The 11922-nt window shown below is 37.5% G+C and overlaps 1 protein-coding gene across 1 annotated transcript; it reads right to left on the bottom strand.

Moving 5' to 3' along the window:
* Nucleotides 1-1794: 1794 nt before the first annotated feature.
* On the bottom strand, nt 1795-8125 carry LOC135692953 (uncharacterized). The gene is made up of 6 exons (XM_065211317.2): nt 6341-8125; nt 5696-5844; nt 5139-5222; nt 3690-3854; nt 2631-2705; nt 1795-2107 (listed from the first exon to the last, which is right to left on the bottom strand). Exons 1-6 carry the CDS (start codon nt 6342-6344, stop codon nt 1949-1951), a joined length of 636 nt encoding a protein of 211 aa, XP_065067389.1. The 5' UTR covers nt 6345-8125; the 3' UTR covers nt 1795-1948.
* Nucleotides 8126-11922: the final 3797 nt, after the last annotated feature.

Raw genomic sequence — 11922 nt, 5'->3', positions numbered from 1 at the left:
CCTTACACAACCTATATATTGAAGCAGGGAGATATCGAAAATATCCAAAAGCCAAAGAAGATAGAATATGTGGCTTTTGTAAATCGAACTCCAAAGTTCATGTCGAAGATGGTTTCCATTTCTTGATGATATGGAACTTAAAAGCGGGAGAAAAGAGCGCATTGCTGCATTTTGTTGAAGACAATTTTCCCAACTGAAAGCATCCCAAAAGTAATGTAAATGAAAAAATATTCTCTCGAAATCTAGCTGATTGGATGTCACTGATAAAAATTGCTCTGGGTTAGCATATTTCCGTCATCAAGATTTGACCTTAGCGCATTTGGTTCCAGTACACGGGATCTGGATCGAGCGTCTTTCTGTGACATAATACTTAAGACGTTTCCTTGGCAGGCGCGTACGATTTTGTTCATCTTAACTGGTATTTATTACAGAAAATATGTTATAAGCGTAAAAGGGAAAGAGCTGTTTCTTTATTAATGCAAATGTTAGCGTTTAAAATCTCTTATCAATTCTGCTTTTTATTGTTACCACACAACGTGTTATCCTATGTACTTAGAGGACAGTTATATATTTCTTTAATATCACCAGTTCGATATTATCTACTTATATTTATTCTGTAGCTGTCTTATGTTAATAAAATTGAAAGAGGAAACTAAGAAAAATCTCGGCCTGTTTACTAATTGTAAAAGAATAGAAATTGTGCTCTATTATTGCAATTTTGACGCTTGCATCAGCCCACTAACAATTTTTGAAAATCAGGGTAGACCATTTTTATGATCCATCCTTTTGGTGGGTAATGAATAGAATTGTAGAGCAATAAAGAGTCTTTGTAGCTTTTGTAATACCAGCGACCTTCACATTTTTGTAAGGTTTTTGAATAATGCTTCTTAATTTTAGTTCAGCTACCAGTATGTGCTTTGGAAAATGTTTGTATAATGTCAGGCATAAACATTCAAAAAACTGGCCTAAATAACAGGGATGATTCTGAAAAGGGGGTAGCTCTCAAATGCAAAAAGGGTAAGCGACGTGAAGCAAGGTTCGAGTCATAAGCCAACTAGAATGTGCTTTGTCTTTACCGATTTTGTTGTAGACAGACAAGTGTAAAAGTCAAAAGAGAACAAAATTAGAGAGCAGTAGACTTTTAGATAAAATTGATTTTGTAAAACCAGTGGCACAATAGGCCAAGAGAGGGCTATTTGGAATAGATATATGTAATTATAGCGCAGACCTTGTGACCAGATGTGGCCTGCGGACCTCGAAGTTGAAAACTCATTTTCGGAAAAAAATTTCACTTTACATCTGCTTGTCTTGTGTTTATCTCTGTTAACTATGAATTTTCTTATGTTGAATAATAATTTATCAATTTTTCCTTAAAGAAAAGCAGGTACAAAATCTTTATTAGATCTTCATGGTTGATAAAATACACTCTTCTTGTCGAGCAACTTCAAAATGTACTGGATATACTAAAAGCGGCATCAGGGGGTACCGGGATCAAGGTTCTTTTCTACCTGTAGAATCTGGCAGTTGTGCTCGGAAGGGATTTCTCCACGACTTACGATCTTAAGCTGGGAATGTACCAAATTTTCTGTAAAATTTTACAACCTTTAATATGGAGTTTATTGCTGAATACCAACTTCAAAGCCTTTGCTGGGTCATTTCAAACTGGAACTCATCGAACTTGATTAATTTAATCTCTATATCAGCGAAAATATTTGATAACGCTCTTGTGAACTTGCTTTTTCAAAAGTGTAAAAAAGGACGCTGTCGATCTTTAATGAAGAGAAAATGCTATAATTCTAACCTTGTTTTTCTTTGAAAGTAATAAATATTTGTTTAAATAATAATAAAGTACATTTATTTGACAAAACAAGTAATTTGCTAATATCTAGTTATTATATTTGCTGAACAAATCCCAAGCTATCTGCATGCTGTCTATTTGCCAGCATTTTCAAAACACATTGTTTGAAGTGACCATATTCTGAATTTCCAATCTACTTTTCTGCATGACAACAGCAGCAAGAAACATTTCTTTCATCAAAGTTGCTCCTACTGTTTTCATGACATCTTCCTCGAGTACTTGAGTTCCTGAGTTCCCTGCAAGCTTTTCCTTTGAAATGGAAAGTTATTTTGTGAAAAAATATGTTAGATCCAAGTTTTGAGTGAATGCCTAAGGGCTGGTATTTGCTTAAAGAATAGCATATACCAGGTTGAAGGACCCGTGAATCAACAAACGTATACATTGAAAGGCAAGATCATTTTTGGATTTCCTATAAAATTTTTCACGTAGAAGGCTTGATTTAGGAGGGCGCATTTCAGAAAAGAGAAACACTTCTTTAATACACTACAAGGAGCCCTGTTTGAGTTGTGAAACATCATGGCGTTAAGTAATTAGCCAACTAATAAACGATGTATTTTTAGGGTATTTAAGGTTGCCAAATAAATTAACTGAGGCTAGTTAAACTCCAGGTAATACGGTGCATGATAGGCAAAGGTTTAATTGAAAAGTATTTACCAATCAATTCTAAATACTGATATATATTGGTAACCTCTAAACTTGCAAGTCATCCTACGCAAATGACATCACAAATAGATGCTGAAAGGCGTAAACTATGACGAGAGAGGGAACTTACCAAATATTTCCTGGCTTTCACTTTTAGTGCTTCCATAGAGGCAGATGAATGCTGACTTATACTGTCTCTTGGAATCTAATTGAACAAAACAAATAATCTAATTTAAAAAAAATTACTTTTATGTAAGGTTCCCTCCATCCCCAGCGTTTTTTCAGGGACGATTCAATTACAAAAAGTATATAAAAAATTATCATTAAAAAGGACCAGCAAGTACGGTCTTTTTTCGTATTTTCAAAAAAGGGAAAAAATATTTCTTCGCTTTTCATCGAATAATAACGAAAGAGAGATTTGTCTCCAATTTTGAGATTTGTCTCCAATTTTGAGATTTGTCCCATAGTGAATTGCTGAATTCATGCAATTTTTTGGTTGCATAAATTAGGATAATTTAGGATAGTTATTGTGCACCATGTTATAAATGTGTCACGATGAAACGAAAGCCAGCATTTTACTTGTCATTTATTCTCTGGAAAATTATATTTATGTAAAGAATCTGAGGACGAATGGTGTTGATGACTTGTGTATTTCAAAAAAATGATGAAGCTTAAAAGAAACTTCGATGCTGTTAACTTGTTCATAAATTAGGCCACTATAACATATTTGGTCACTATTTCGTAAACTTAAATACTCAATCTGATCTTTTTTATCAAACGAACAAAGTATTATCAAAGCTACGCTAATCAAGTCTCTGAATCATTGCAATAGGACGAAAGATGTGATGCGGTGTTGTGACATGATTTTGCCAATAAGGCAGGCACCGCGGAGCGTTGGGAAAAATGGAGGGGGGTCTAGAAAAAGTGGGGGGGCTAAAATCTTATAAAAAGAAGCTTTACTCGTAGTTTAGTACTAAATATTGGGCATTTTTTGCAAAATGTGGGGGGCTATAGCCCCTCAGCCTCCCCCTGCTCTGCGTACAAGAGACACGTTTTGATGAAATGAAGGCAAAGCTTGGTATATAATGTTCCTGATGCTAAAATTTCACAACAAACGCATGATAAACATTGTACATGGCTATTTTCTTGCATCAATTAGATATCTTTACATCAAAAGGGTACAGGTTACCTGCATTTCTGTCACTCCGATAAGTGTTAGTAGCTCTAGTTGAACGCTTTCCACACAGTTCGTTATTTCGGTTTCTTGCCTCTTGATCTCAAAGGCATAGATAAAACCCAGCGGCTTAGCAAACCTCTTGGCTACCTTATGAATACGTATCAAATGCTGCTGTACCTGAAAATAAACACGTGGATATTGAAAGATTGATTCATCGTTGCTGCAGTTGTAGCTCTCTCATGAACAAGAAATCTAATTTCCTAACAGTAGTAATGAAGTATTATACTTTTCTAGTTATGATTGCATAGTTTGGTATCGAAAAATCTCTAAGTTCAGTTCACCGGTCTTGCAAAGGACTAAAGGGAAATTTTTTTATCAAGAATTATGGCACGTACCTTCCACGAGAACTAGTTAGTTTTGATTATAAATGACTTAGATTGTTATGTTCAGTGCCGTAGGAACGAAGTTCATATTGGGGGGAGGGGGGGCTGCCCATTGTTTTCCTTCTCATTCAGTGCACTTTCATCAAGGAAACAGACTACATTTTGGCTGGAGCCCCCCCCCCCTCAGCCCCCCGGTTCCGACGGGCCTGGTGTTTCAATGCTATTCTTTTGTAGTCTAAAACTGTAGTCTTTCAATTAGATTGCCACCTTTTCAAATGCTATTCTTTCTCCGGCATTCTCATAGCACGTTTACAGTGAAAGATTTTCTGTAAGAACTTAGAATTATAAAGGAATTCTAAATCTCTAGCTTAGCCATTTTGTTACTTTCCAGTGTATAGTTAAAGGAAGCAGGGATGAATTCTGAATTCTTAAGAATTTCCCCATCAGGCACCGTGGAGCGTTGAGAAAAGTGGGGGTCTAAAAAAGTGGGGGGGGGCCAAAACCGTATAAAAAGAGGCTTTTCTGGTAGTTTGATACTTAATATTTGGCATTTTTTGCAAAAAGTGGGGGGGCTGAAGCCCTCCCCAGCCCCCCTGCTCCGCGGTGCCTGCCCATCCATTTTACTTATTAAAGGGCCCCCTCTTATGATCAGGTATGCAGGGTAAGAATAAATAATAAATTTGCACAAATACATCAAAGTACTGAGCTTCAGTTTCAATATTTTGTTTTTTTACCAGCTACAATCGAGCATTTGTAGTCTAGATTACTCTCATCACTTTTGCCATCACCCACAAATTCTTTGTTTTCTAAAGATAGTTCCTATCTTTCTCAGCATATAAGCTAAGCTTCTATAACTAGCCACAGGAGGGTACTGGACGGTGTTTCTTCTGTAATGTCCAGACTAGACAATCGTTGGGGCTTACTGATTTGGGGAAAAGCATTTCCAAACGCACAAGATCTTCCACCCAAAATCATAGAAATCTTTATAAATTAAACTATTAATTTTACTGCATTGTTTGTCGTCAATATGAGTTTTAGCAAAAACTTTGGAGTTTCATAAAAAAAGAGTTGTACTTACTGTAAGTTTTTCACAGTTTGAGCAGTTAGGAACTAATCCAAAACTCAATGAGGCATTTTGTCTTTGAGGATATCTGCCAGCATCCTACAAAAAACCATACATCTGATTGGCAAAAAACATAGTTACATATTCTTTCTATTTCAACTTACTGTCCATACGACGCCTAAGAAAGTCTAGTACACCCTGGTTCTTAAGGGCATCACCTCCAAAAATGGAGTGTCACATTTTTCCGTCAGAATTGTACGAGATAAATTGAAACTGCACAGAAAGAGAGACTGATATCGGTTGAAATGAATAACAAGCCCTCCACTTGCTTCAGCGAGTTTAAGCATTGTTCGTGTGTGAACACTTATTACGCTCTCTGTATGTCGCTCCAAGTGGCTAATTTAGTCGGTTTGAATTCTATATTTTACAAAACGACGTGCTGAAACAAATTCAGACTGAAAAAATACCGAAAACACGATTTCATATTGAAAATTTCAGGACCTAGGACAAAAATAGGCAAAAACGAAGCACACACGTTACAAATACGATGTACTCTGATGCTGGCGGGTTACCTTGAACTTCTTTTTACAGAGTTCCGTTTCTGTTTTGAACGTGTGCAGCTTCAACAACGTGTAACTCAGAGCTTTAGACTGTTGTCCATCCGACCCTTGTACTGTAGCCATTGCAATCACGAGTGACAGTGAAATGAAGCTCAAGTAACCTAGAAGACACGGAGATGCAGAGCTGATTCTATGACATGCGAATGAAATGAAAATTTCTGGGTACAGGCATGCACGCAAAAGACTTTTTGTATGCAACATTAGGGGAGTCTGAGGATTGTACTAATGTATAGCTGTAATTCAAACGAGAGACATGTTAATAGCTGAAGAACTGATACATTTTATCAAGTAAAGATCGGTGAATACCTTTTATAGCTAACTGCTTACATTTTGCTTTTAATCGATAAAAAGAGGAGTTGTCAGTATGAAAACTGACTTGGTTAAAGGTATTTCCTATATTTGAACCCATCATTAGGATCGTCCCTATACACAGTAATTTGTTTAATCAAAACCTTTGAAATTTGAATTCCTGTTAAAGGTACATAAGCCATTTGTTCATACCTTGCAAATAAACTTGTATAATCTAAACGAGAAAAGATCTCCAAAGCTTCTCCAATAAAAATTTGTTGTTGATCAGAAATGAAGCTGCAGACTTACCCATTGTTGGTTCAGGTTTGATGAGTTGAGACTTTTATGTTGAGCCTGTGTTCTCTCGATGATTTTGACTTTTTGTTCAGGTATAACCTCTTATATAATGAAGGACAAGACGTACTTTGACCCACTGGGAAATAAATCCCTTCATGTCACAGAAATAGATGGCTCAAGAAGACATGCCAGTTTCGTTTTCCTTATCAGAAAATCCACCGAAATCAGTTCGCAGCTTGCAAGAATAGTCACAAAGGCAGAGACCGGCATGTGTTTGAATTCTTAGAAATTTGTCAAAGTCCCTGGCACCTTTGATACGGGAAATACAAAGATCAACCAGTGCTCTTTCATTGTCTGTCTATTTGCTCTTTCCTTCATGTTCGGTTTTAAAACGGCACTGCAACACAGTCATGTCAAATTTTGATCTTAAGAAACACCAGTAGCAGAAACATTCCACATATTGTTGCTTTGCCAGCGGGCAAACTTGTTAAGTTAAACAAGTCTGTAATTTGCTGTCGCAAAAAAGGCATGACAGTACGACATGACATGACCAGGCATGAAACGTTGCAGAAACCAGAAACGTCACCAGAATCTTCCATAATGGTGTTTTGACCGAGAGCCTTTGCAACATAAGCTAAGAGGATGGCACTTGCTTGAAAGGCTTAGAATGACCAAGCTGAAGACTTTAAATACAAAGATATGTCTTCAAAGGAAGACATGTACAGGTACCATGGGGGTTTGGGGCCCACCTTTGATTCAAGGGTAAAGAACTTAGCATTTAAGGTAACAAAGATAAGGGTAAGATCTTGCAGAAACGCTCAAAATTGGGAATTTTTGTAGCAGGTACATTAAGTGTAGATGTAGCAAGCACACTTTCTAAGTTATTTTGCTTCTTTTGTAAAAATGATGCAAAAGTTCTAAACCAGGGAACTGTCAAATATTCCATGAAAAAAAATGCTGGAAATGACGGACACCGGAAATCACTTCTCGTTTCTTGCTTGTGCGTGACGTGTGCCAGGTTTGTACCTTGGAACATAATAAGACACACAATGTCATTTGTTAAGGCTGTCGCATGACGAGTAGTAGCTCCAGTCACTTTTGCTAAATAGAGATTCGTGTGTTGTCACGCACGACTTCAACCCCAGCGCTAACAGGGAGTGGGGGTTCAGATTCATTGTCCTTTGTAAACTGATATACATATTTGAGCTTTCACTTTCTGCTAAGACTGCATGTCAAATACCTGCTTGCAAACAGGGAATCGAAGCAGTATGTTATGCTATTGTGTTTAGGAAAAACATTTTCTTGAAATTAAACAATAACATGGAGGCAAATCTATTACCCTTAAAATAATGTCATCCTCAGAAATTTGTCCCTAAATACTGTCACTGATAGAACACGAGATGAACAACCACGAGACACAGATAGAATAATACTCTTTTACCAAAAGTTTAATTAATTCAATTTATGCACCAACTCCTAAAAATTCAAATTCAACAAGGAAAGACAAGCAAAGCTCAGCATATTTTAGAATCTAACCTCATTGCACTCATTCAGTATTGAAATTAGGTCACTCGCTCGATACAAGCTCCTTGAATTGAAATTCTGGACCAAAATGCTCTTTGATGTCTCATCTGCTGTAATAGGCATCTAGAGAGATGATATATCCTTTTCTTAAAGAGCGCTATAAATTTTGTCCAGCCTCAATATTCTTCAGAAATTTTCAATCTAGGCCTGAATATATTTTTTAGCCCAGAAAGTAAATGAGGTGTATTACCACCGAGCGAGAGGTTTTTGGGGTGCGGTTTTTCTGGGACAATTTTTGGCGTATTTCTGGTAACCTAGTTAGCCGTTGGCCATCGCTCGTAGCCCTGAGCTAGGGAACCCTGCCAGGTGGTACCAGTCGGGTCATACTGGACCTATTAGCTAGTGGAGGGAAGGGACGCTTTAGTTCCCCACTCATGTCCTGTCGGAGCATGCCACTGCCCTGATGGAGGTTCAGACTATTAAATTAAAATCTAAATGAAAGAAAATTCGTAATTAAAATTTTTTCCTGGCAATTAAAACATTTTCTGGGACTTCACATGTATGGAACACTGAGTGGTATGTGATCATTTAACGTCAGTAGTAACGTCAGTTAAAGTCATGATAGCCAAAGAATCTTGTGAGTTTACAATTCACATCAAAGCATCAAATATGTAACTAAACAAAAACTTTAGCAGGGGACAAAGAGGCCAAAAACAATTCTTATGCTAGCTGGTGTGAAAATATCATAACATTAGGCCTTTCATTCATATTTCAGCAATATTGATTTTGGGGCAGATCTTTAAAAACTGCAAGGAATCAGAAAAAAGTCCTTTGGATTTAGAATGATCGCTTGCAATTAACAAAGCACTACTTGCTTTCGTTCACATATTTTTCATCAGAACCTAAAATTTTTTCTAAAGCTACTAAGAATCATAAACTGGTCACCGGAAATCACCTCTCGTTCCTTACTTGTGCGTGCCAGTGGCGGAAATTCAAGCTTTCATTTTGGGGGGCCCAGGCCTACGATTTTCCGACAAGATAACATCACGGACCATGTATAATTTCAAAGAAACTACACATTTTGATAAAAATAGTTGATTTTTTGACGGGACTTTTTAGAAATCTTTGCTGACTACTCCATAATTAAGTAGCAAGAAGAACAATCCATTTATGATTTTTGATATCAAGATTCATATCTCATCTAAGACAATTGAAAATACAAGAGGTAGACCGTTAGCACTTTTGACAAGTCGTACGTTCATTTTATGCACTTTATCTTATTTTCGTCAGTGAGAAATACGTTTGAAAATAACTTTTGTTCAGAAGAATCCGATAGAAATTTTGGGTGATCTTTACGGAATTGAAATTAAATACACAATTCACAAGCAGTTTTGATTTTGGTCATATATTGTTTGGTTGATTATTTAGTAGTGGCTAATATTTTATCAGCTATGCTATGTTCAAATTTTGCGAAAAGGGCACAGAGAGGTTATAAAGGCCCCTGGGGTAAAAATTGAAACGTGGATCACCTGCAAGCGAAGCGAGCAGAAAATTTGGCAATTACGCCCCTTAGATTAGCTTAAAATTCCTTTTCAGAACGATTTCTTGGAGTAATTTCGACACGTTTAACGGTTGTCAATTATCCGACGAAAACCCAAATTTTCCGACCACATCGCTGATTGGGCGGCCCGAGCCCCCCAAACCCCCCAAACCCCCCAAACCCCCCCAACCCCATAATTTCCGCCACTGTGCGTGACGTGTGCCAGGTTTGTACCTTGGAACATAATAAGACACTCAATGTCATTGATGCTGTCCAATGACGAGTGGTTGCTCCAGTCGCTTTTGCTAAATGAAGGCAAGGTGGAGCCGGGGGAGGGGGATAGCTGGGGGTTTGAAATTAGTCAAAGTAATTTCAAAAAGGAATTGAATAAACGCAAGATAAAATAATATAACAATTATTAGTTCTGTTATTTGATGCTGATAAAAGTTTAGAAGAATTAGCATCATATCATTGTTAAACATGTTCTAGCATTATCTTTAAACACATTCCTGTATCTCTTTGTATATCTACTGTACTGCAAACTGTTGCCAAAGCCAGTAGCTATGGCAAATTAATGATCTGATCAAATTTGAATAATTTGAAGAGGCAACGAGTATCTTTTTAGAGGGATTTGAGACTCTTTCGCCGATCCACTCTTTTAATGAGGTTCTGGTACCCAGGGTAAAAGATGCCTGGCGGGTGCTCAACCAAAGGACTGAAATTAACCCCATCTCCCTGAAATTCATTTTAATATTACACCCCCTTTATCTCTGAAAGCTGACAATCATTGGACATCTTTAACTGATCATTAAAATGATTATCAATTTTAGCAGCTTTGGACTGAAAAAATGTTTGGAAACCTATGCCCAGGCAGCTTAACACTTCGTTGTCAAGGAAATCATGCATAGACACGTATGAGTGTGTCACAAGGCAAAGCAGAAATATCGAAATAACCACCATGACAAGTTCCTGATTTTATGATAACACTCCTTTTTCAAACTAAATCTGAGGATGCACAAACTATTTCTCAGTAAAAGCTTCTCCCAAAATGCACCTACCCTAACAAGCTGCATTTTACTCTAATATCGGAATGTGCTTACAACCGGTGGTAGGGGGCGCAGGGCATAAACTTCCTCTAGGGTACAAGGAGATCACAAAATCCAATTCACTGTACCTACTTAGGTATCAAGTGAATAAAATCAGCAACAGCCAAAACTTTTAACGAGTCCATAGTCCATACTTCTCTCCATCTTCCCCCCTTCTGCTCCCATTGATACAAAATTGAGATAGCTTCTACTAGACATTGCCAGGCAATAGATTCAGCATTCTAGCAAAGGCCCCATTTCAAAATTTCTAACGCAATAAAATTTTACTATTTTTCATGACATTACATTGCATAATGATAAATAAGACATCAAAGTCAAAACTGCAATAACTTCATTTTTTTGGCAGGTTCTTTTTCGATAGCAGGTTATATGTTGTATGACCCAAATCAAGATGTTGAGGGCCAAATTACTAAGCTTCCGATGTGCCAAAATTTTGAGTTCCCATTCCCCTGAAATGAAAACAACCCAAAACATAAAACAGTCCAAATTTGATTAAGAATTGTATTTTTATTTGCTACATAGCATCCTAAGGTAGTTTTAGGACACTGAAAAGCTGTGCTTATCAAGCATCGTTCCTCTCGACGTGACCACACGTCATGATTCCTACGCTTAGAAATACAGAGATTTGGTGAATCTCCTAACCCTGAGAGAAAAATTGTTAAAGTCCGGGGCGCTCGTACCCTTAGTGAGTCTGGTACCCAGGGTAGGGCGTTCGAAGCACATAATCTTGGATCTGTAGTCGGCGATCCTAACGACTTGGCATTTTGCAAACAACTGCCACCTCCATTCTGCATCAATCTTTATGCAATCTCTGGTGTTGCTGAATGTTAGTTAGTCTTAATAGAAGTAAAACCTCGGCAAACCCAGAACAATATTTCGTTCAACAAATCCCAACATTGTTGGACGTCTTGTTGGGCATTATGGGATATTTCTGGATATAGGGGATCAGCAGCAACAACCACAGGGCCTAACTTCAATTTCATTCGTTTAGGCCTCTGCAGGAAACTGAACATGGCGAATCGGTCAACTAAAAGTGACAAGCAGGAGCAATAATGTTTTTAGGTCTATTTGAAACTTCATATCCCCAGCTTAATTTCTTATCAGTGGTTGATAAGTATCGTCAAAGTGAATTTTTTTCTCTTTGGATCCTTTGATATCTGCCCTGCGGGTTTCTCTTTTACTTATTGGGGCCCCCTTTTTTATTGTCGTCAAATTCCCCTCCATCACATTGTGAGTATCATAGAACGAGATAAAAACAATTTTCATTTTTTGTCTTCGTCTGACGCAAGCTGGCTCATTCACAAAGGCGGCTTTTCTCTTTGTGTTCAGTTTCCATCTTTCGTTATCACTGCTTCCTGAGCAAAGCAAAACAAATCAATTTTGGCGGGCTTTTCCTTACTGCGCTTGCGCTATGGTGACGCTTT

This window comes from Rhopilema esculentum, chromosome 3 (genome assembly GCF_057945365.1).
Source record: "Rhopilema esculentum isolate cy_ngs chromosome 3, ASM5794536v1, whole genome shotgun sequence".
NCBI classification, from domain to species: Eukaryota; Metazoa; Cnidaria; class Scyphozoa; order Rhizostomeae; family Rhizostomatidae; genus Rhopilema; species Rhopilema esculentum.
The sequence above is the reverse complement of the archived record's forward strand: the minus strand, read 5'-3'. Positions and strand labels throughout refer to the sequence as shown.